Source organism: Mesoplodon bidens (genome assembly GCF_964165515.1).
Source record: "Mesoplodon bidens genome assembly, chromosome: 17".
Classification (NCBI taxonomy): domain Eukaryota; kingdom Metazoa; phylum Chordata; class Mammalia; order Artiodactyla; family Ziphiidae; genus Mesoplodon; species Mesoplodon bidens.
In genome coordinates this window covers 9,616,118-9,641,089 of record NC_138174.1, presented here as the reverse complement: position 1 = coordinate 9,641,089, position 24,972 = coordinate 9,616,118, and the positions used below count along the sequence as shown (strand labels likewise).

Below are 24,972 nucleotides of genomic sequence, written 5' to 3'. Positions count from 1 at the left end.
CCTTTTAGACAAGGAGGAGGGTCTTACAGTTTTGGTCTAAGCAGCTGCTATTCCCCCACCCCCACCAGCAATGCACTGATTATGAGAGACCCAAAAAGGTTAAGTGACTTTTACAAGATTATAAAGTGGAAGAGTCAGAATGCTCCTTCATGAGATAGATTTTCTACTGTAATGTGCACTCAAAATACTATGCAATTTAAATATGAAGAGTCTATAAATGACTAACAAGATATCGCATAAGTGAGATGGGCTTGTCAGATTGTGTTTAAGCCACATGCATTTAATGGATGTAATAAGAATAAGAACAAATACTTTTATAGAGCTTACTATATGCCAGCTACTGTTCAAAGCACTGTACATGTACTATTCATTTAATATTCACAATACCATAGGGGAGGTATTATAATTATCATCATCCCCATTTTACAGATGAGGAAACAGAGTCCCAGAGGAGGTTAAGTGATTTGCCCACAGTCTACAGCTAGTGAGTAGCAGAGCCACGACTAAAGCCAGAGCAGCTGGGCTTCCATGTCTGTGTTCCTCATGACTACACATTTAACTCCCTCTCTAGCAGAATGAGACAGTCTACATTCAGGCACCGTCCGGAATTCACTCTGGAATTCACTTTTTTTCACCAGAAGAGGAATTGTTTCTCTTTTCTACTTGCAGTAAGAAAATTGTTACCCTTAGATTTATTATGATTGGCAAATGTCAAATATAAGATGAGAAAGAGAAAGAATGGTAGGATGATGATAATGGACCAACATTGATGGTTAGATTTGGCCATGGACTTTATTCCAATGATCTCCAGATTTTTACCTCCACAAATGAGGTACCTAAAATTAACACCATGACCTGAGCATTGCCCATGACCTCCAAATCTGGCATGAGTAGTCTGTGGGAGAAAAGTTACAATGTTGGAATTTCTCATTTTTTATTGGATAGAATCAGTTGTTTGAGTATTTTGCTGATACTCCAAAGTGACTCAAGATTTTGCTACAAAGTAAAATACTTGAGGCCATTGAGCTTCTGGTATTTTCCTTTCTGAAGGAAAAAAAAAATCTGCCAAACTAAGTATTTCATGAACTGATCAGGACAGAAGTCAGCAACCTCCACCTTAGGTGGATGGTGAGAGTGGGAGAGTTCTCCATACAGGCAAAAGTCAGTGATAGTGATGAGCTATAAAACTGCAGGCACTTGGTATGCAGTCCTATCCAAGGTCAAACACTTGGTTATTTTCATATTTCACACTTTTTTGTATTCTTAAAAGCATTTATTGGGATAAAAGTAAAACTTTCTGCTCTCTAAACATTACCAACACACCTGTCAATGGGGAATAACTGCTGTTAAAATCAGCCATGAGTACAGAAACATGGTGGCCTGAAGATATTGGTGCCCATTCAGATAAAACGAGGTGCATAAACTCCTTTGTCTCTCTTTGTCTCTTTCAGACTCACAATTTCCCATCAACATTGTGGCTGTCAAGAACGATCATGATTTTCTTGAAAAAGACCTTGTAGAACCTCTTTACAGGTAAATCATGTGAAGTATTTTTGTTTCTTTTGATTGTTCAGTGTCTAATAGTTATCACTATATTGAGGGGTGAGTTCAACAACAATTCAGTAAGTACTTATTGAGTACCTACTATATGCCAGGCATGGGTCCAGGCTATAAGTGTATTATGGTGACCATGATCAGTCCCTGGTTTCATGGAGCTTAAATCCTAGTAGGAAGCTTCAGACAATAGATTGGGAAAAAGAGAGAGTGAGAGAGAGAAAAAGGGGGAGAAGGAGAGATTATCTCAGAGAGTGTTAAGCTATGTTAAAAAAGTAAAACAAACTGAGGCTATAGACAGTGATGGGGTGTGGGTGGGTTAGTGGGAGAAGGCATTGTGGGGGACCAGAGAATGAGTGGTCAGGGAGGGCCCTGTAGAGCTCCATGAGTATGTCAAACTCAGCTGTATTTTTTGCAAAGACAAATGATTATATCAGCAAACTAGAATATGTAAGCTCAAGTAATTATATCTGCAACCTGAAGTATTTAAGCCTTCACTATGTGATGATATAAGGAGACCAAGTTGTATAGATGAATAACTCCCTCCCCTCAGAGAATGTCTAATCTGGTTGGAGAAATCTAACTGAAGAAATGAAGCATACATGAACAAATAAAATAATTATAATTTGAGTAATAATAAAAGATGCCAATGTAATCAATATCTCTGAATAACTAAATGTGCATGAGAGGTTCTATGTGTCTGTAGGAATTTGAAGTTTCCTAACTAAAGCCCTGGCGAGAGGTCAGAGCTGGAAATAAATATTAGTTACAGGAGGTGAGTCATTTTTCCAAGGCTACAGAGCTAGTTATGGGCTAAACTGACTTTAAAACTGCAGTCCTCATAACTTGCAGTCCAACATTTTTTTCTCGTACATTCTGCATTTGACATAGAAAAGATGGTAGTTTAGAGACTTCCCTGGTGGCACAGTGGTTAAGAATCTGCCTGCCAATGCAGGGGACATGGGTTTGAGCCCTGGCGCAGTGGTTAAGGATCCGCCTGCCAATGCAGGGGACACGGGTTCGAGCCCTGGTCCAGGAAGACCCCACATGCTGCGGAGCAACTAAGCCCGTGCACCACAACTAATGAGCCTGTGCTCTAGAGAAAGCCCGTGCGCAGCAATGAAGACCCAACACAGCCAAAAAAAAAAAAAAGAGAGAAAAGAAAAGATAGTTTAAGAGGAAAGTAATGATGAGGAAAACTTTTGTCAAGATAAGGACACACCAATATATATTAGAATAGTATATAAATAACCATAGGCTTGCTGGTTCTGTGGACATATATATTTCTGCGTTCATAAGCTGGTTACTCTGTGATTCCTATATGAAGATAGATTTGCGTTAAGGAATGATCTCTGAATGTTGAAGGAAAGCATTACTGTGGGTTTACTTAAGTGGGTAGAGAAGTAAAGAGCTCTTTAAATCACAAATTGCAGGAACTGGCTATTTGGACTCAAAAACAAACAAGCACAAAATGCCATTTGTGAGCGTTTATGAGAAGAATGGGTAGTTTGGTTGTAATTCTTTTATATATATATATATAAATTTATTTTATTTTATTTTTGGCTGCACTGGGTCTTCGTTGCAGCATGCGGGCTTTCTCTAGTTGCAGCGAGTGGGGGCTACTCCTTGTTGCAGTGCACGGTCTTCTCATTGCGGTGGCTTCTCTTGTTGCGGAGCACGGGCTCTAGGTGCACGGTCTTCAGTAGACACGGCATGCGGTCTCAGTAGTTGCCACTCAAGGGCTCTAGAGCGCAGGCTTAATAGTTGTGGCACGCAGGCTTAGCTGCTCCGCAGCATGTGGGATCTTCCCGGACCAGGGCTCGAACCTGTGTCCCCTGCATTGGCAGGCGGATTCTTAACTACTGCGCCACCAGGGAAGTCCTGGTTGTAATTCTTTAAAGGCAATGAACTGGAAAAGCAATGTTTTCTCCTCAGCATGTCTGATGTACACCAAGGCTTCATCCAACTCAGAACTATTCCACCACCACCTCATCCTGAGTTTTCCCTCTTAGTTTGTTTTTTTTTTTTTTTTGCGATACGCGGGCCTCTCACCACTGCGGCGTCTCCCGCCGCGGAGCACAGGCTCCGGACGCGCAGGCCCAGCGGCCACGGCCCACGGGCCCAGCCGCCCCGCGGCACGCGGGATCCTCCCAGACCGGGGCACGAACCCGCGCCCCCTGCATCGGCAGGCGGACTCCCAACCACTGCGCCACCAGGGAAGCCCTCCCTCCTAGTTTTAACCAAGAGTATTTTTACTAGTAAGCTGGCATTTTTTAAAAGAAATAATTTTTATTGTTAATTGTATTATATTACATTATCTTTTTCCCAATTGAATTTTCTTGCATACTCATAGATCTTTGATTCTCCAATCATGCCTTTTGTTGTTTTTCCCCCAGTTTTATTGAGATGTAATTGACATACAGCACTGTATACATTTAAAGTGTACAGCATAATGGTTAGACTTACATAATCATGAAATGTTTACCACAATAGGTTTAGTGAGCATTCACCACCTCATATAGATACATTAAAGAAATAGGAAAAAAAATTTTTCCTTGTGATGAGAACTCTTACGATTTACTCTCAACAGTGTTCAGATATGTGACACATACAGCAGTATTAATTATCTTTATCATTTTGTACATTACATCTCTACTACTTATTTATCTTTTAACTGGAAGTTTGTACCTTTTGATCACCTTCATCCAATGCCCCCTCCCCCCACCTCAGGTAGCCACAGATCTGATCTTTTTTCTGTAAGTTTGTTTGTTTTTGAAGTATAATTGACCTACAACTCTATGTTAGTTCCTGGTATATAACATAGTGATTCTATATTTCTATACATTTCAAAATGATCACCACAGTAAGTTTGGTTGTCATCTATCGCCATACAGAGATATTACATAATTATGGACTATATTCCCCATATTGTACATTTTATACCTGTGACTCATAATTCTGTAAATGAAGATTTGTACCCCTTAATCTCCCTTACCTATTTCTCTCCTCCCTCCACCCGCCTCCCATCTGGCTACCACCTATTTGTTTTCTGTATCTATGATTCTGTTTCTGTTTAGATATATTTGCTTATTTTGTCTTTTAGGTTCCATATATAAGTGAAATCATCCCAGTTGAATTTTTAAATCTATATTTTCTTTAAGTCAAGGTGTTCTGTATATTTATAAAGCAAAATTCACTATTTTCAGTATACAGTTCTTTGAGTTTTGATAAATGCCTACAATCACGTAACCACCACCACAACCAAGATATAGAACAGCTCCATCACCTAAAAAAATTCCCTGGTTCACCTTTGTCATCAACCTACTCTCAACCCTTGGCAACCACTGATTTGGTTCTTGTACCCATAGTTTTGCCTTTTCCAGAATGCTATATAAGTGAAATCAAATAGTATGTAGCCTTTTGAGTCTGCCTTTGTTTCACTAATGCACCTAAGATTCATCTGTGTTGCGTGTATCAATCAATATAATTGCTCAGTAGTATTCCATTGTGTGGATATACTACAATTTGTCTATCCATTCACCAGATGAAGAACATTTGAGTTGTTTCCACTTTGGGTGGCTGTAACACCCCTATAAACATTCATATTCAAGTTTTTGTGTGTACATAAGTTTTCATTTCTTTTGGGTAAGTTCCTAGGAATGGGATTGTGGGGTGCATATGATAAGTATATTTGAACTTTTTAAGAGACCACCAAACATTTCCAAAGTGACCATACCATTTTGTATTACCACCAACGATGTATGAGCGTTCCAGTTGCTCCACATCTTTGTTGGTACTTGGTGTTGTCAGTTTTTGTTTTGTTTTGTTTTTAACCATTCTAATAGGTGTCTAGTGTTTCTCATTGTGATTTAAATTTGTATGTCCTTAATGAGTAATGATGTTGAATGTCTTTTCATGTGCTTATTTGCCATTCATATATCTTCTCTAGTAAAGTGTCTGTTTGAGTCTTTTGCCTATTTTTAAAATTTGGTTGTTTGTTTTCTTATTGAGTTTTTATATTTTCTGCCAGTCTGTAGCTTATTTTTTCAATCTCTTAACAATGTCCTTCACAGAAGTTTTGAATTTTATTGGAGTCCAGTTTATCTTTCTTTTTCATGTTTTTTATGTCACACCTAAGAAATTTTGCCTAACGTAAGGTCACAACTATTTTCTCCTTTGTTTTTCTTCTGGAAATTTCAGTTTTATGTTTTATGTGTAAGTTGATGATCCATTTCAAGTAAATTTTTTAGAAGGTAAAAAGTATGGCTCAAGATTCATTTTTTGCTTATCAATATCCCATTGGTTGACCACCATGTTGAAAGACTATACTTTCTTCATTGAATTGCCTTTGCACTTATATTGTAAATCAATTGACCACATATGCATGAGTCTATTTCTAGACTCTCTGTTCTGTTCAGTTTATCTATGTGTCTATTCTTTCATCAATATGGCACTTGATTAGTTAGCTTTGTGTATGTCTTGGAATCCAGTAGTGTGTGTCCTCCAACTTTGTTCTTCTTTGCCAGGATTGTTTTGGCTATTCTAGTTCCTCTGCCTTTCCATATAAATTTAAAAACAGCTTGTTGATATCAATTTTTAAAATCCTACTGGAGTATTGATTTGGATTGTGTTGACTCTATAGATGAGTTAGGGAAGAATTGATATCTTAACAGTAACAAGACTTCTGATTCATAAACATGGTACATGTCTCCATTTAGGTCTCTTTTGATTTCTTTTTTTTTTTAAGCCTAACTTGTAGTTTTCAGCATATGGGTAATACGCGTACTTGAAAGTACTTAAGAATTTCATGTTTTTGGGCTTCCCTGGTGGCGCAGTGGTTGAGAGTCCGCCTGCCGATGCAGGGGACACGGGTTCGTGCCCCGGTCCGGGAAGATCCCACATGCCGCGGAGCGGCTGGGCCCGTGAGCCATGGCCGCTGAGCCTGCGCGTCCGGAGCCTGTGCTCCACAACGGGAGAGGCCACAACAGTGAGAGGCCCACATACCGCAAAAAAAAAAAAAAAAAAAAAAAAAAGAATTTCATGTTTTGTGGTGCTATTCTAAATAGTACTGTTTTTTATTGTTTCGGGCTCCAATTGTTCATTGCTAGTATTTTGGGTTTTGGGGGATATTGTTCATTTGCATCCTGCAGTCTTTCTACACTTACTCATTAGTTCTAGTAGCTTACGCATAGACTTTTAAAATATAAATCAAGGATTACATTGTAAACCGAGAATAAAAATTTCATTCCATATTTTAAAATCAGGATTGTAGGAGCAAACCGCTTCTGATTGTGCAGTTCTATTCATTGGATGACATATGTGTCTGAGTGGGTCAAGCTTTGAATCTCAAACACATGGGTGGTAAATCTTCATCTACTCACTGCTGCATGTGATCTAAGGTGCCTTGACTAAGTTTTGGACTTACCCATCCAAGTTGACTTTAAAAAAAAAACAAAAAAACTTTCAGCCATGATATAGATTAGCCAGTATAGAAATCATTTCAAGATAAAAAGTTCTGCATAATAAGGTAGTGTCAGCCAGAAAAATTAGGAAGCCTTCTCTTGTAGAACCCATGACCCATCTCTGATTCAGCCCATAGCAGGATTCATACAGACGTACCCAAAAGACAGTACTGCATAAACATGTGGGAATGCAACAACGCCAGACACCACAGTGCTCTTGATAAGGGCCCAGCTTGTGTAAAATTGGTTAGAGTGGCAGGAGGTTGTTATCACTGGAATAATTCTTAGGACAGCTACGTCTCCAAAAATATTATGAAATAAGAAAAGCATTTGGCTGGAGGTATGTGAGCTGAGATTCTCAGGGCGCAGGAGCAGTGGGTAGAAGAGAGGCCAAAGGAGTCGTCACGGCGGGGTGATCAAAAGAAACAGGCAGGGTAGGTAGGCAGAGATGGAGGTAGCTTGGCTGAAGGGAACACCCGTGGAATTTCTTTGCCTTCCTTATGAGTTCCTTCAAGACACAGATTTCCTGAAAGCAGGCGGAAGGAAGACTTCCAGCCTGAGGGCAGTGACAGCACTTTTCAAACTTTGAGATTGACGAGCAGTTAACTAGACACTCACCCACTCACATGGTACATTATGATTAATGCCTGGAGAGCAATAAGGGCTTGTGATTTTATTCGTTTGCTTCCTCGCGCACTGCAGACACAGTGATAGAGCTGGTCTCATGTTTTAGTTTTAAAGCTTTGTGGGCTCTACATTTCTCATGCATATTTGAAATGCTGAGCTAATGCAGAATCCTAACGGGAATCATAGCCAGAGGGCACTTAGCTTCTGCCAGGTAGGCAAATGAAAACAAGAGAGCTGAAGGTCTCCTGTAAATGTCACCCACAAGAATTTTACTCACCTTTTTTTGTCTGGAAGTTTCTCTCCTGTGTGGACTATTAATATCCTGGGTCCCGATTTACATTTGGAGAGTTGTTGAGCAGTGTTAACTTTTCATTGGCTTGAAAAAATAGATTGTACTAAGGATGTCCGTGGCTGGGAGGACCGATGCCTGGCTGGGCATATGTGGATGTGTGGCTCTCATGTTCAGGTCTCAGAAACCAGACAGGTTGGCTGTCTTTAGTGAAGGTGTGAACCTCCAGAATGGTGACCATGCCTCACCATTGCTTCTGCAACTCTGACAGCACCAGTACACAGTAGCCGTCTGTAAATATTTGTTACTGCAAGTCAGAACAGTGCAGTCTCTGTTACTTAGCAACCACAATTATAATTCTGTTTTGATGTGTTTTGATTGAATTTGTAATTGAAAAATAATTTCCCCTGTGAGTAATGAAAAGCTAATTGCAAGTCTAAGTACCTGGATGAGCTAAATGAAACTAACCATCTCAAAATGCAGGCATAGCCAAGGTATCACAATACCTTGCAAAGTTTGTCACCTTTAAGGCGAATTGCAGCAAGTCAAAGCTCCTGAATGAGATTTTTAAGAAGTGGCATGTTCTATTAGCATTTTGGTTTGGGACATTTTCTCAGACTGCTAACATAGGGCCTTGATGCCCAAGATGATCTCTGAATTTCTAATTTAATGTTAGATCTGCCTAACTTATGTTGTTAATAAGTAGTAACTAATCACAACATGTATAAAACAAGGGCATTCACCTTGTTCAGTACTGTTTTATGGAGATATGGAATTGATTAGGATTATAGTGCATCTGTCACTGCCCTTTGTATTTAAAAGGACAACTAATGACAATGGATTATAATGTGGGATGAGGGAGAGGGTAAGAAAGAATGCTGACAAAAGTGATTTTTACAGCTTGCCTCTACACACAAAGGCACATATTTGATTTGAGTTATTTAAGTAATATTATTCATTTTAAATAATGGTAATCTATGAAAATGGATAATATACTTTAAATTTTCCCTTTAAGAATATCACAGAAAATGTACAATGTTATATATTGTGTTATGTCATATAATAATTTGTGACAATTACCTAGACTGAAACCATAGACAAATCATTGGGAGAAGGATATAGGTGGTTACATGATAATCATGGTCATTTTGAAATTCTGAATCTATAAATTAAATACAAATCCCAATAAGGGGTGATTTCATTTCTTTAGAACACAAAGTGCCCACCAAGCATGGCTCTAAGTATCGTACAGATATTTACTCATTTAGTTCTCATAACAACCCTATAAGATAGGCTCTAACATCATTCCCATTTTACAGATGAGGAAACAGAGGCACAGAGGTATGAAATAACTTGTCGATTTACAGTTAGTAAATAGCACTGCTAGGATTCAAAGCCACACAGGCTGCTTCTGGAGTTTCCAAAGAGAGCTTAGGTCTTTTTGTGAAACCCAATTTGGAGTGTTTTTCATGTCCTCCTTTAAAGGTAATTCTTCCCAAGATGTTTTATGTTGCCTTGTGATTTTCTGAATTTAACTTGTAAGTCCCAAGGTTAGAAATTCTCATTGCATTTGTGCCTTCATGGACCTCAACTGTAAAAACATAATCATATTAAAGTAAGAGTTTAAAGCACACTTTGTTCTTTCGTGAAGAGTTTAGAACCGATTTACTGTTGGAGAGTAGCGGTACTTTGTCAACTGTTCCTTCAATTCATTTCATTAAGGCTGTCTCTTGAGGGCCTTACTTTACTACGGAGACAAATGAGACAGAATCCTCACCCTGAGATCTCAGGCTAATGCTGTGGTTCTCAACCCGAGATGGGGCAGCAGTTTGCCCTGTCTCGAGGTCTGGGAACGTTTTTGCTTGTCACACCTGGGGGGATGCTACTGGCATCTAATGGGTGGGGCCAGAGATGCTGCTAGCCTCCCACAATGCACAAGGTAGCACCCCCCACAAGCAATTCTCTGTCCACAGATGCCCACGGTGCCTCCCACAATGCACAAGGTAGCACCCCCCCACAAGCAATTCTCTGTCCACAGATGCCCACGGTGCCTCCCACAATGCACAAGGTAGCACCCCCCCACAAGCAATTCTCTGTCCACAGATGCCCACGGTGCCTAGGTTGAGAAATGAGTAATGACTTACTTGGACAAATGATGTAATCACTCTAAGTACAGGATAGCTAAGGGGGAAAGGGCTTCAGCGACAGCTTCCTGGGAAAATGACCCTAAAATGCCAGTAGGAATTACCCAGATAAGAACACATGAAATTTTGATGTGGTTATTTTCAACTTTCACTTTTGTTTTTATAACTAATTTAATGTGCAGGAAACGCATCTTCATCCCCACCCCTACCTGCCACCAGAAACCTCACCCCAAGGTAGCCTGTATAGAACGGGAACAGCCATGGAGTACAGACAAGTACAGACATGGAAGGGTCAAAGATAGGGGATTTCCCACATGAAAAACATTGATCTTTCTATATATTTTTTTAACATCTTTATTGGGGTATAACTGCTTTATATTGTTGTGTTAGATTCTGCTGTATAACAAAGTGAATCGGTTATACATATACATGTATCCCCATAGACCCTCCCTCTTGCGTCTCCCTCCTACCCTCCCTATCCCACCCCTCTAGGTGGTCACAAAGCACCGAGCTGATCTCCCTGTGCTATGCGGCTGCTTCCCACTAGCTATCTAGTTTACATTTGGTAGTGTATATGTGTCCATGCCACTCTCTCACTTCGGCCCAGCTTACCCTTCCCCCTCCCCATGTCCTCAAGTCCATTCTCTACGTCTGCATCTTTATTCCTGGCCTGCCCTAAGTTTTTCAAAGCATTTTTATTTTTTTAGATTCCATATATATGTGTTAGCATAATGGTATTTGTTTTTCTCTTTCTGACTTACTTCACTCTGTATGACATACTCTAGGTCCATCCATCTCACTACAAATAACTCAATTTTGTTTCTTTTTATGGCTGAGTAATATTCCATTGTATATATGTGCCACATCTTCTTTATCCATTCATCTGTCGTTGGACACTTAGGTTGCTTCCATGTCCTGGCTATTGTAAATACTGCTGCAGTGAACACTGTGGTACATGACTCTGAGATACGGTTTTCTCAGGGTATATGCCCAGTACTGGGATTGCTGGGTCGTATGGTAGTTCTATTTTTAGTTTTTTAAGGAACCTCCTACTGTTCTCCATAGTGGCTGTATCAATTTACATTCCCAGCAACAGTGTAGGAGGGTTCCCTTTTCTCCACACTCTCTCCAGCATTTATTTTTTGTGGATTTTTTAATGATGGCCATTCTGACTGGTGTGAGGTGACACATTGTAGTTTTCTTTTGCATTTCTCTAATGATTAGTGATGTTGAGCATCCTTTCATGTATTTGTTGCCAATCTGTATATCTTCTCTGGAGAAATGTCTATTTAGGTCTTCTGCCCATTTTTGAATTGGGTTGTTTGCTTTTTTGATATTGAGCTGCATGAGCTGCTTGTATATTTTGGAGATTAATCCTCTGTCACTTGCTTCATTTGCAAATATCTTCTCCCATTCTGAGGGTTGTCTTTTTGTCTTGTTTCTGGTTTCTTTTGCTGTGCAAAACTTTTAAGGTTCATTAGGTCCCATTTGTTTATTTTTGTATTTATTTCCATTTCTCTAGGAGGTGGGTCAAAAAGGATCTTGCTGTGATTTATGTCATAGAGTGTTCTGCCTATGTTTTCCTCTCAGAGTTTGATAGTGTCTGACCTTACATTTAGGTCTTTAATCCATTTTGAGTTTATTTTTGTGTATGGTGTTAGGGAGTGTTCTAAGTTCATTCTTTTACATGTAGCTGTCCAATTTCCCAGAACCACTTATTGAAGAGGCTGTCTTTTCTCCATTGTATATTCTTGCCTCCTTTATCAAAGATAAGGTGACCATATATACGTGGGTCTATCTCTGGGCTTTCTATCCTGTTCCATTGATCTATCTTTCTGTTTTTGTGCCAGTACCATACTGTCTTGATTACTTTAGCTTTGTAGTATAGTCTGAAGTTAGGAAGCCTGATTCCTCCAGCTACATTTTTCTTTCTCAAGATTGCTTTAGCTATTTGGGGTCTTTTGTGTTTCCATACAAATTGTGAAACTTTTTGTTCTAGTTTTGTGAAAAATGCCATTGGTAGTTTGATAGGGATTGCAGTGAATCTGTAGATTGCTTAGGGTAGTATAGTCATTTTCACAGTGTTGATTCTTCCAATCCAAGAACATGGTATATCTCTCCATCTGTTTGTATCATCTTAAATTACTTTCCTCAGTGTCTTATAGTTTTCTTCATACAGGTGTTTTGTCTCCTTAGGTAGGCTTATTCCTAGGTATTTTATTCTCTTTGTTGCAGTGGTACATGGGAGTGTTTCCTTAATTTCTCTTTCCGATTTTTCATCATTAGTGTATAGAAATGCAGCACATTTCTATCCATTAATTTTGTATCCTGCAACTTTACCAAATTCATTAGTTAGCTCTAGTAGTCTTCTGGTAGCATCTTTAGGATTCTCTATGTAGAGTATCATGTCATCTGCAAACAGTGACAGTTTTATTTCTTCTTTGCTGATTTAGATTCCTCTTAGTTCTTTTTTGTCTCTGATTGCTGTGGCTAAAAATTCCAAAACTACGTTAAATAATAGTGGTGAGAGTGGGAAACCTTGTCTTGTTCCTGATCTTAGTGGAAATAGTTTCAGTTTTTCACCGTTGAGAATGATGTTGGCTGTGGGTTTGTCATATATAGCCTTTATTACGTTGAGGTAAGTTCCCTCTATGCCTACTTTCTGGAGAGGTTTTATCATAAATGGGTGTTGAATTTTGTTGAAAGCTTTTTCTGCATCTATTGAGAGGATCATATGGTTTTTATCCTTCAATTTGTTAATATGGTGTATCACATTGACTGATTTGCATATATTGAAGAATCTTTGCATGTCTTGGATAAACCCCACTTGATCATGGCGTATGATCCTTCTAATGTGCTGCTGGATTCTGTTTGCTAGTATTTTGTTGGGGATTTTTATATCTATGTTCCTCAGTGATAGTGGCCTGTAGTTTTCTTCTTTTGTGACATCTTTGTCTGGTTTTGTTATCAGGGTGATGGTGGCCTTGTAGAATGAGTTTGAGAGTGTTCCTCCCTCTGCTATATTTTGGAAGAGTTTGAGAAGGATAGGTGTTAGCTCTTCTCTAAATGTTTGATAGAATTCGCCTGTGAAGCCATCAGGTCCTAGGCTTTTGTTTGTTGGAGGATTTTTAATCACAGTTTCAATTTCATTACTTCTGATTGCTCTGTTCATATTTTCTATTTCTTCCTGGTTCAGTCTTGGAAGGTTGTGCTTTTCTAAGAATTTGTCCATTTCTTCCAGGTTGTCCATTTTATTGGCATAGAGTTGCTTGTAGTAATCTCTCTTGGTCTTTTGTATTTCTGCAGTGTCAGTTGTTACTTCTCCTTTTCCATTTCTAATTCTGTTGATTTGAGTCTTCTCCCTTTTTTTCTTGATGAGTCTGGCTAATGGTTTATCAATTTTGTTTTTCTTCTCAAGAACCAGCTTTTAGTTTTATTGATCTTTGCTATCGTTTCCTTCATTTCTTTTTTATTTATTTCTGATCTGGTCTTTATGATTTCTTTCCATTGGCTAACTTTGTGGTTTTTTTGTTCTTCTTCCTCTAATTGCTTTAGGTGTAAGGTTAGGTTGTTTATGTGAGATTTTACTTGTTTCTTGAGGTAGGATTTTATTGCTATATACTTCCCTCTTAGAATCGCTTTTGCTGCATCCCATAGGTTTTGGGTCATCAATTTTCCATTGTCATTTGTTTCTAAGTATTTTTTGATTTCCTCTTTGATTTCTTCAGTGATCTCTTGGTTATTTAGTAGCGTATTCTTTAGCATCCCGGTGTTTGTATTTTTTACAGTTTTTTTTTCCTGTAATTGATATGTAGTCTCATAGTGTTGTGGTCGGAAAAGATACTTCATACAATTTCAATTTTCTTAAATTTACCAAGGCTTGATTTGTGACCCAAGATATGATCTATCCTGGAGAATGTTCCATGAGCACTTGAGAAAAAAGTGTATTCTGTTGTTTTTGCATGGAATGTCCTATAAATATCAATTAATTCCATCTTGTGTAATGTGTCATTTAAAGCTTGTGTTTCCTTATTATTTTCTTTTTGGTTGATCTTTCCATAGGTGAAAGTGGGGTGTTAATGTCCCCTACTATGATTGTGTTACTGTCGATTTCCCCTTTTATGGCTGTTAGTATTTGCTTTATGTATTGAGGTGCTCCTATGTTGGGTGCATAAATGTTTATAATTGTTATATCTTCTTCTTGGATTGATTCTTTGATCATTATGTAGTGTCCTCCTTTGTCTCTTGTAATAGTCTTTATTTTAAAGTCTATTTTGTCTGATATGAGAATTGGTACTCCAGCTTTCTTTTTATTTCCATGTGCATAGAATCCCCTCACTTTCGGTCTGTATGTGTCCCTAGGTCTGAAGTGGGTGTCTTGTAGATAGCATATGTATGGGTCTTGTTTATTGTATCCATTCAGCCAGTCTGTGTCTTTTGGTCAGAGCATTTAATCCATTTACATTTAACGTAATTATCGATATGTATATTCCTATTACCATTTTGTTAATTGTTTTGCATTTGTTATTGTAGGTCTTATCCTTCTCTTGTGTTTCCTGTCTAGAGAAGTTCTTTTAGCATTTGTTGCAAAGCTAGTTTGGTGGTGCTGAATTCTCTTAGCTTTTGCTTGTCTGTAAAGGTTTTAATTTCTCCACTGAATCTCAGTGAGATCCTTGCTGGGTAGAGGAATCTTGTTTGTAGGTTTTTCCCTTTCATCACTTTAAATATGTCCTGCCACTCCCTCTGGCTTACAGAGTTTCTGCTGAAAGATCAGCTGTTAACCTTATGGGGATTCCCTTGTGTGTTATTTGTTGTTTTTCCCTTGCTGCTTTCAATATTTTTTCTTTGTATTTAATTTTTGATAGCTTGATTAATATGTGTCTTCACGTGTTTCTCCTTGGATTTATCCTGTATGGGACTCTCTGCGCTTCCTGGACTTGATTGACTGTTTCCTTTCCCATATTAGGAAAGTTTTCAACTATAATCTCTTCAAATATTTTCTCAGTCCCTTTCTTTTTTTCTCTTCTTCTGGGACCCCTATAATTCGAATGTTGGTGTATTTAATGTTGTCCCAGAGGTCTCTGAGACTGTCCTCAATTCTTTTCATTCTTTTTTCTTTATTCTGCTCTGCAGTAGTTATTTCCACTATTTTATCTTCCAGGTCACTTATCTGTTCTTCTGCCTCAGTTATTCTGCTATTGATTCCTTCTAGAGAATTTTTAATTTCATTTATTGTGTTGTTCATCATTGTTTGTTTGCTCTTTAGTTCTTCTAGGTCCTTATTAAACATTTCTTGTATTTTCTCCCTTCTATTTCTAAGATTTTGGATCATCTTTACTATCATTACTCTGAATTCTTTTTCAGGTAGACTGCCTATTTCCTCTTCATTTGTTAGGTCTGGTGGGTTTTTGCCTTGCTCCTTCATCTGCTGCATATTTCTTTGTCTTCTCATTTTGCTTTACTTACTGTGTTTGGTATCTCCTTTTCTCAGGCTCTAGGTTCATAGTTCCCACTGTTTTTTTGTCTGCCCCCAGTGGGTAAGGTTGGTTCAGTGGGGTGTGTAGGCTTCCTGGTGGAGGGTACTGGTGCCTGTGCTCTGGTGGATGAGGCTGGATCTTGTCTTTCTGGTGGGCAGGACCACGTCCGGTAGTGTGTTTTGGGGTGTCTGTGAACTTATTACAATTTTAGGCAGCCTCTCTACTAATGGGTGGGGTTGTGTTCCTGTCTTGCTATTTGTTTGGCATAGGGTGTCCAGCACTGTAGCTTGCTGGTCGTTGAGTGGAGCTGGGTCTTAATGCTGAGATGGAGATCTCTGGGAGAGCTCTCGCCGACTGATATTATGTGGGGCCGGGAGGTCTCTGGTGATCCAGTGTCCTGAACTCGGCTCTCCCACCTCAGAGGCTCAGGCCTGACAGCTGGCTGGAGCACCAAGACCTATCAGCCACACAGCTTTTGGGAAGTCTGAGGTCTTCTGACAGTGTTCAGTGGGTGTTCTGTAGGAGTTGTTCCACATGTAGATGTATTTTTGATGTATTTGTGGGGAGGAAAGTGATCTCCATGTCTTACTCCTCCACCATCTTGAAGGTCCTCTCTCTTCACACCTCCTGTTGCTAGAGCATCCACATTTCATCAAGGCTGCCAGCCGGCAGATCCCACCAGGCCATCTGCTTCTTGTTCAGTAGCTCCCTGCACAGCTGGTACCCAGGGCCCAACTCTAGTGAGCCCCTGAAACCGCTGATCATGGGGTTTTCCTGACCTTTATATTTTTAAATGGCCTCTTATGTAACCTTTTCCAACCAGCTACTCAAAATGACTTCAGGAAGAATACACAAGAAACTACTAAATAGGACAGCAGGCCAAAAGAAGGAGTTTATATTATTAATATGATTCACTTCTCTCTATATATATATTTAGATATTTGTATTGCATTCTTAAAAATATTAGCAATGTTTTTAAAAATGCCTTGCTTTGCCACATAAATAATAGATGACCATGGCTACCATTTTGTGAGTGTTTACTATATGTTGACTAGTATACTAAGCTCTTGACATTGATCTCACTTAATTCTCACAAGAATTTATGAATAACTGGTGCTGTTATTATTGCTGTTGTTGTTCAGAATTCAGGGGGACCAGACTCCTCCTGGCTTGAGCAGCCGGGTGGTAGTGACACCCTTCCTTGAGTCAGGAAACAGCCGAGGAGGGAGGTGAGGGGAGTCCGGCCAGGGTCTGAGGGGGGAAGGAGTGACGAGCTGAGGCTCCTGAGGGGCCAGTGCCAGTGGAAGTGTCCAGGTGCAGTTGGATGTGCGGGTGTGGAGCTGGACAGGGGCCTCAGCTGGAGACAGAGATGTAAAGTCATCTGCATATGAAGGTATGAGGTCCCGAGAGTGGGACTGTAAGAAGAAGAAGACCAAGGCTGGTCGAGGGGGACCCCACGTCTATGGGGCAGGCAGAGGGAGGAGCCGCGAGATGCCCCTTAGCGCCAGAGAGTGAGTGCTTCGTACTATCCAGTTCTCCCCCTCCACCCTGGGCTGTTTTGCTTTCTTTCAGTTTTCTCAGAAATCTCTGGTATGACCCTAGCTTCAACTTGGACTAATTCTCACTAGAGAAATTTTATCTGGACTAGATGCAATTGTTGGGAACAGTTAAAAAGCTAAGGACACCCCATCTGACTTCTCTGATACAGGAATATATGAATTTAAACTGTGTCTGAAATCCCCAAACTAAAGAAGCCCAAGAACACCTGGACTTTTGTTTTTAGCTCTTTACTTTTGGACCACTGTGGCTGCTGTCCTTTATTGATTTGCCAGAGGAACTTACACTCTTCCCTGAAACCCTCATTATTAGAGTCTATTGCTTATTTTAAATTATTTTCTGGAGATGTAACGTATAGCATGGTGACTATAGTTAACAATACTGTGTCACATATTTGAAAGTTGCTAAGAGAGTAGATCTTAAAAGTTCCCATCACAAGAAAAAAATTACTAACTATGTGTCAAGATGGATGTTAACTAAACTTATTGTGGTGATCATTTCTCAGTATATACAAATATCAAATCATTATGTTGTACACCTTAAACTTATACAATGTTCTACATCAATTATTTCTCAATTGAAAATATCTATTATACAAGTTACACAGTCTCACACGTACATCCTTTCCCCCTTAATCAACATGACATACTACTTCATTTTCTTTGCATAGTGAGATCAGTCCATGCTTAACCATTTCTCTCCCATGCCTCCACTGACATCCAGGGACAGTTTGTGGGGTTACGGGCTGGAAGAGGGGCTAGCATTTCTGCTGCCGCAGGGCCACTTGGTAGAAGAGCAGCCAGAGTGAAAAGCTCAGCAAAGGGGAGGCATGGCCTTCACTGGCTCAGCTGTGGCATGGTGACAGCCACTTGTGGACTTCTAATTACACTCTCCCCCGCCCACCCCAGACACCGTGAGGCCATCCTGCTGGATGGCCTGTGATATTTGAAAGGCCCCACGTTGGGTGAGCACATACCAGACAAGTCCATGTGGCATAGCTCTCCACCCTGCTCTGCAGAATCTGTTTTGTAAACTCCCAGACAGACGGGGAACGTTTCCCAGGCCCCGCAGAGGAGGAGCTGCTGCTCCCGGAGGTGCTGGCCTCTGATTCCCGGAACAGGTGACTGGTTTCTGACCATCTTGGAGGACCACACCCGGAACACTCCTAAAGAGACGGGGCTAGAGACCTTTAGCCTCTGACACTTGAGCGGAGGGTGAGAAGTTCAGGCTGCAGCTTTAATCAGAATCAGATGAACCCATACCCCTGCTTGTTATTCCTCTTGAGGCTTTGGCAGGAATATTAGAAAAATATCACAGGAAACTGACCATTAAGTCAGCATGGGAGACCTCATGAGCAATCTAAAGTTGGCAGTTTAAATGTAAAATACAAACCTAAGATATGAAGAAGGAAAGGGCTCCATTGCTATCATTTAAACGTCAAGTGCAGAGGGCCACTCTGTGTCTCCCCAGGCTCTGTCACAGTGGCCGAGGGGGGACTTCGCTCAGACAGCACCCAGACCACCCTCCCCGTCTCCCTCTGGACCTCGCACACTCCCTGCTCACGAGTCCCCAGCCCTCCCAGCAAGCACGCTGCCTGCCTTTCCCTCGTTCTCCTGCTGGCCCCTCCCAGGCGTCCCCTCCATGCTCGGGCCAGTCTGGACACAGCTCACTTCACGCCGACCCTGGCCTCACTCCCTCTGGGCGTGGTGATCTGGGGAGGCGAGGGACTCCCTCGTAGTTCCAAAGTGCTGGCCAGTAGGAACTGTATCTTGTTCGGTGGCACATCATGGGCGCCTGGTGCTCCGTGGCCCTGTGCTGGGCAGGAATTCAATAACTGTGTGTTAAATTGAACTGGAACCTGGCAGAAAATAACCTGTCAGTTCACGAATTATTTTACTGCTTCTACATGTGAGAGAATATTGTGTGGCGATAAATTATTCATTTTCTCTTCAAAATGCCCTAAATCTCTCTGCTGCTGAGCTGCACTTCTTCTTGGGGATCGTTCACTGCTCAGCCCTCTACTCAGGCTTCTCTGAAACTGCCCGCGATGACTGCTGAACCCAAAAGGCATAGTTTAGGTTTTGTATTGGTTACTCTTTCTTAACTATTTGATACAACTAACTCACTTCCCGCCCCGTCTGTAATGCTCGTTCTGTGGCTTCCGTCTCTGGCTACACCTTCCCCAGCCCAGGTCCTCCTCCACCCGGGCCTTGAACGCGGGAGTTTCCAGGGTTCTGAATTCTCCCTGGATGATTGGTTTAATTATTATGTATCCTCTGTGTGTATCATCTACATGCCTATCATTCCCAAGTAGGTCTGGATGTTGCAAGGTGCCCCCAAATTGAACGCATCACAACGTAAGCTTGCTATCTTCTCCATATCCCAGCTCCCAGTACCTCCCTATTTCACTGTTTTCTGTGTTTAAAGGCACAGTGACCAAAGCCTGAGATGCAGAGTCATCCTCTATTTCTCCCTGGCCCCCAGGCTTCTACATCACTGGCCCAGTCTTCATCTGCTGTTGCTTCCTTTCTGCTCCCCTTTGCCGTCTCTCACCTAAACTGTTGTAACCATCTTCTACCCGCCCTTCCTCAGCTCAGTGTACGTCCTGCCCCCAGGTGTGTTTCTGACATGCAGTGGAATTACGTCACTCTCCTAACACCCTCAAGACCCTCACCCCCCGCCCCATTGCCACAGATTGATCCTAACATCTTCATCTGGGCCCTTCATGATCTGGCCCCTGCCCATCCCCCTAGTGATGCCCACTCACATCCTTGTGGTTCCTAGACTAAAGCACGCCATTTAATGACTGCTGGCTTTGCCTGCCGTTCTTTTAACCTAGGTGGCAAATTGCTATTAGTCCTTCATAGCCTTGCTGAAACATTGCCTCTTCTGGGAGGTTTTGTCCTTATGTGTTCAGAAAGTGAATTGTTTCTTCTCTTATTCGTCATATTTACATCCCACATGGGACTGGGAGATCCCCAAGGACAGGGACCACATCTTGCTCACCTCTGCATTCCCAGCCGCTTAACCTGTTCCTGGTACATGGTGCCCAGTGTCAGATGAACATATCTCGGCTTCTCTTCTTGTTGACTTTCCCACCAGAACCTCACGTTTAACTTTTAAAATGAGACTTTTGGCTATTTCTCCTTTACTAATGTATTAACCCTTCTAAAGGCTCCTGAAGACAACAGTAAAAATTAACAGGTTCTGGGAGCAGTGGACATTGTGGACATGACTTCCGAAAAGGTCAAACTGCTTTGCTTACCTTAACACGTAAATCCAGTTTGTCCAAAGCACAAACTGGACAGCTTCGTCACGTGTCGTGGGTTTCCTCTTTCTGTGGAAAAGGTGGATGGGGGAAGGAAACTACCATTTATTGACTAGCCTATTGACTAGGTCCATGACATAGGCTGTCATTTCCCAGGCCCTCCTAGATTTTCCCTGAGTAGGCAGGAGCAGAGAAATCTCTAGACAGGGAGAAGTCCAGCTCTCTAGATGATGCATGGTTCCCTTGAGCAAGTGTTTCTCTCAGAGCCTTAGTCTGCTCATTTGAAAATAAAAGGGTCAGACCAAGTGGTCCCTAGAGCCTGCCAGGCTCTAATGTTTCCTTAGCAAACATTTACCAAGTGGATTCTCTCTGAGCCAGCGCCTGTGCTGGGCATTAGAGATGCAAATAAGGTGCAGCTCTCAGCCTGTCACATTCAGTGGAGGAGAATAATTCTTTTATTCTGACTATGCAAGGTCTATTGTGACTATTTAAAGTCAATCACTGATTGGACCTATGTAGAAAAAGTATGGTCAGTTAAAAAAGAAAAACCTACAGAGACAATCATGTATAAAATTACCTGCTAGGGCTTATGTGGATTAGAAGAATAAATTATGGTTCCTGCCTCAAAAGAGGCTCTAATCCAATGGAAAGACACACCGTTCATGCAGCAAAGAAAATACGTTTTATAATCAAAATCGTTATTCATGCAGGAGTAGCTTTCCAGGCCACCAGTGTTAGACCAACTCAGATTATCTGAAGCGTTTTATATTACTTTATATAAGCTATCATTAAGTTAGAGGGAAACAAATACTGATGCTAAATATTTGTCCTAAATGCAGACTGGCTGCAATCACAGCAGAACTTCACATTGGTTTTGATAAAGTGCTGTGAATACTTCTGTTATATGACATGTTCTTCTACCTGAAGCAGCCAGTCCTTAAAGAGGCATTTCCATCTCTCCCTGGTGTGTGTTTCATCCATTTTGTATTCTCGGAGGGTCTAGCCATTGTTTACTTTACCTTATGCAAGATAAATACAGACTGATGCTATACCATGCTAGGAATGTCTACCTAGTTTCAGACCACCATAAAGAGTGTTTTCTCTCTTTTTCTTTTTTTCCCATTTTAAAAAATCAGCTGTTTTTTTTTTCAGCTTTATTGAGGTATAATTGACAAATAAAATTATAAGATGTTTAAATTATACAACATGTTGATTTGATAAATGTATACACTGTGAAAGGAAGAGTTGAATGGTTATGTGTATGATACTTGAAATTGTATCCAGAATTTGTCTTTTCTTTTATAAGCCCATTTATTTGTTTATTTATTTATTTTATTATTATTATTTTTTTTTGGCTGCGTTGGGTCTTAGTTGCGGCATGCGGGCTCTTCCTTGAGGCATGCGGGCTCTTCCTTGCGGCACACGGGCTTCTCTCTAGTTGTGGCTTGCGGGTTTTCTCTTCTCTAGTTGTGGTGCATGGGCTCCAGAGCTCGTGGGCTCTGTAGTTTGCTGCACGCAGGCTCTCTAGTTGAGGCACACCAGCTTAGTAGTTGTGATGCCTGAGCTTAGTTGCCCTGCAGCATGTGGGATCTTAGTTCCCTGACCAGGGATCGAACCCGTGTCCCCTGCATTGGAAGGAGGATTCTTTACCACTGGACCCCCAGGGAAGTCCTGCTAAGATGTCTTTAATGATGACAATTTTGTAGATTGGATTGAGAACTAATAAGCAAGTAGAATCAGAACAAAAGAAATGTAGATCACTTTACATCAGTAATTTCAAAGTCCAAGGAATAAAATGATTTTTAAATGAATAAAACAAAGACTACATTTTAAAAAAATGGATTTTATTTTTAGAGCAGTTTTGGGTTCACAGGAAAATTAACCACAAAGTATGGAGAGTTCTCCTATACCACCTATACCCACACATGCACAGCCTCTTCCACCATTAACATCCCCACCAGAGTGGCACATTACAACTGGTGAACCTAACATTGACATATCATTGTCACCCAAAGTCTGTAGTTTGTATTAGGCTTCTCTCTTGGTCTTGTATATTCTGTGGGTTTTGACAAGTGTAGAGTGTCACATATCCACCATTAGAGTGTCATGTGAATATTTCACTGCCCTAAAGATCCTCTATGCTCTGTCTACTCATCCCTGTCATCCCTCGCTCACTCCTAATACATAGCAACCACTGATCCTCCTACTGGCTTTCCCTCTTCCAGAATGTCATACAGTTGGAATCATATAGTATAGAGCCTTTCAGATTGGCTTCTTCCGTTTAGTAATAAGCATTTAAGGTTCCTCTATGTCTTTTTATGGCTTGATGGCTCATTTCTTTAGCACTGAATAATATTCCATTGTCTGGATGCACCACAGTTTATTTATCCATTCGCCTACTGAAGAGCAGCTTGGTCACTTCCAAGCTGTTGGCACTTCCAATTGCCAGTTTTGGCAATTATGAATAAAGCTGCTATAAATATTCCTGTGCAATGTCACCTCACACCCATTGATACTGTGGACATGTTGGCTTCAAAAGTTTTGTCACATTTTTTTATGTTTTGAGTACATATGTCTTTTAGAAATATAATATTTGTCTTTATGGCTTAAAAAAAATTCCCATGCAAGTTTATGTGTGCAATAAGTTTTCAACTCTTTGCATAAGTACCTAGGAGTGCAAACTACTGGAACGTATACTAAGAGTATTTTTAGTTTTATAAAAAACTGCCAAACTGTCTTTGAAAGGGGCTATACCATTTTGCATTCCCAGCAGCAATGAATGAGAGTTTCTGTTGTTCCTCATCCTAGCCAGAATTTGGTAATACCAGTGTTTTAGAATTTTGTCGTTCTAGTAGGTGTGTAGTGGTATCTCATGGTTGTTTTCATTTGCAATTTTCTAATGATATATGATATACAGCATCTTTTCATATGCTTATTTGCCATCAGTGTATCTTCTTTGGGTGAGGTATCTGTTCAGATTTTTGGTCTCTTTTTTTAATTAGATTGTTTATTATTTTGAGTTTTAAGAATGTTTTAGATAACAGTCCTTTATCAGATATGATTTTTACAAATATTTTCTCTAAACCTATGGCATAGCTTCTCATGTACTTGACAGTTTCTTTCACAGAGTAGAAGTTTTTAATTTTAATGAAGTCCAGTTTATCAAGTATTTATTTCATAGATCGTGACTTTGATGTTGTATCTAGAAAGTCATCACTAAACCTAAGGTCATATAGATATTCTCCTATGTTATCTTCTAGGGGTGTGACAGTTTTGTGCTTACATTTAGATCTGTGATCCATTATGAGTTAATTTTTGTGAAGAGTATAAGATCTATGTCTAGACTGACATTTTTTTGCATGTGGATATATAGTTCTTTCAACATTGTTGAAAACCTGTCTCCATTGTATTGCCTTTACTCCTTTGTCAAAGATCAGTTGGCTATATTTGTGTGGCTCTCTATTCTGTTCCATTATTCTGTTCATCTCTTCTTTCACCAATATCATACTGTCTTGATTACTATAGCTTTATGGTAAGTCTGGAAATTGAATAGTGTCAATTCTCCAACTTTGTTCTCCTGCTTCAAGACTGTGTTGGCTATTCTGGGTCTTTTGCCTCTCCATATAAACTTTAGAATCAGTTTGTTGTCTTATAATTTTCTGTTTAAACCTGGACATTGTAAACATTATAAATGAGGCAACTCTCAAAATCAGATCCCCTCCTCCCCAAAGTTTGCTGTTATTGTTGCTGTTTGTTTAGTGACATTCTTCAGCTAATTATGTAAAGTCTGAATCCTTTGTATGACCATGGAAGTCTGTACTCAGTTAGCTTAGTGGTCTGCAAATGATTGGAGAGAGATTTCCTTAAATATCTTGAGCCAGTATGTCTGCTGGCCTTTGCCAAGGGACAGGTAGTGCATACTGGGCTATGGTTTCAGTGCTCCAGCAGGAATTTGGTAACTCTGTCTCAGGCTTTATTTCCTGCTTGTGCAGATCATCAAGGTCAGCCAGAGGAGAGAAATTAGACCTTCTCAGGTCATTCCTAGGTATGCACACAGTTCTCCACATGTGCTTGGCCTTCTAGATTCCTAAGAATATGTCAGAACTTTTCTTAGTCCCTACGGGTGTCTCATTTCCCCAGCTATTCCTTTCATTCCTTTTGGTCCACATCTTGTTTGGTTCAACTGTTATCACCACTTCAGGCAGCTATGGTGTTAAATAGTTGCCACTGATTGTTTTTGACAAACACCCTGGGAAAAAGCTTTTCTCAGTGATGAGCTCAGTGTCAGGTTAAATAAAGATAAGCCCTGTGAATGGGGGCATTCAGTGAATTGCCAGACAGCTCAAATAATGATAATTCTTTAAAAATGGACCTTTGGGGAAGGTCAAACCCATTCTGCCCTCTCCAGTGGCTGCTAGGCCGCTGGTTTTCACAACTCCTCTGATTGTGATGCCTGCTGGCTTTTCAAAGCTCCTGCAGAGCTGAGAAAAAAAGGGCACGTTCAAGTGCCACAGAGCTCACTGTTCTTACACAGATTCAGTAATTTTTCTTACATAGGCACTACTTGGATTGTTGCAAGCTTTTATTCATTTCC

At 40.4% G+C, this 24,972-nt stretch overlaps 1 protein-coding gene across 8 annotated transcripts in view; it reads left to right on the top strand.

Annotated features, from left to right (window-relative positions):
* The window catches only part of STARD13 (StAR related lipid transfer domain containing 13), a 324,501-nt gene that overhangs the window by 248,327 nt on the left and 51,202 nt on the right, over positions 1-24,972 (top strand). For all 8 annotated transcript variants that reach the window (XM_081214555.1, XM_081214552.1, XM_081214550.1 and 5 more), the window contains one exon: positions 1,452-1,533. Coding sequence is in view for 5 of the 8 variants with exons in the window: in XM_081214552.1 (XP_081070678.1) it covers positions 1,452-1,533 (82 nt within the window). In the remaining 3 variants the exon portion in view is untranslated. The remainder of the gene's footprint in view (positions 1-1,451; positions 1,534-24,972) is intronic.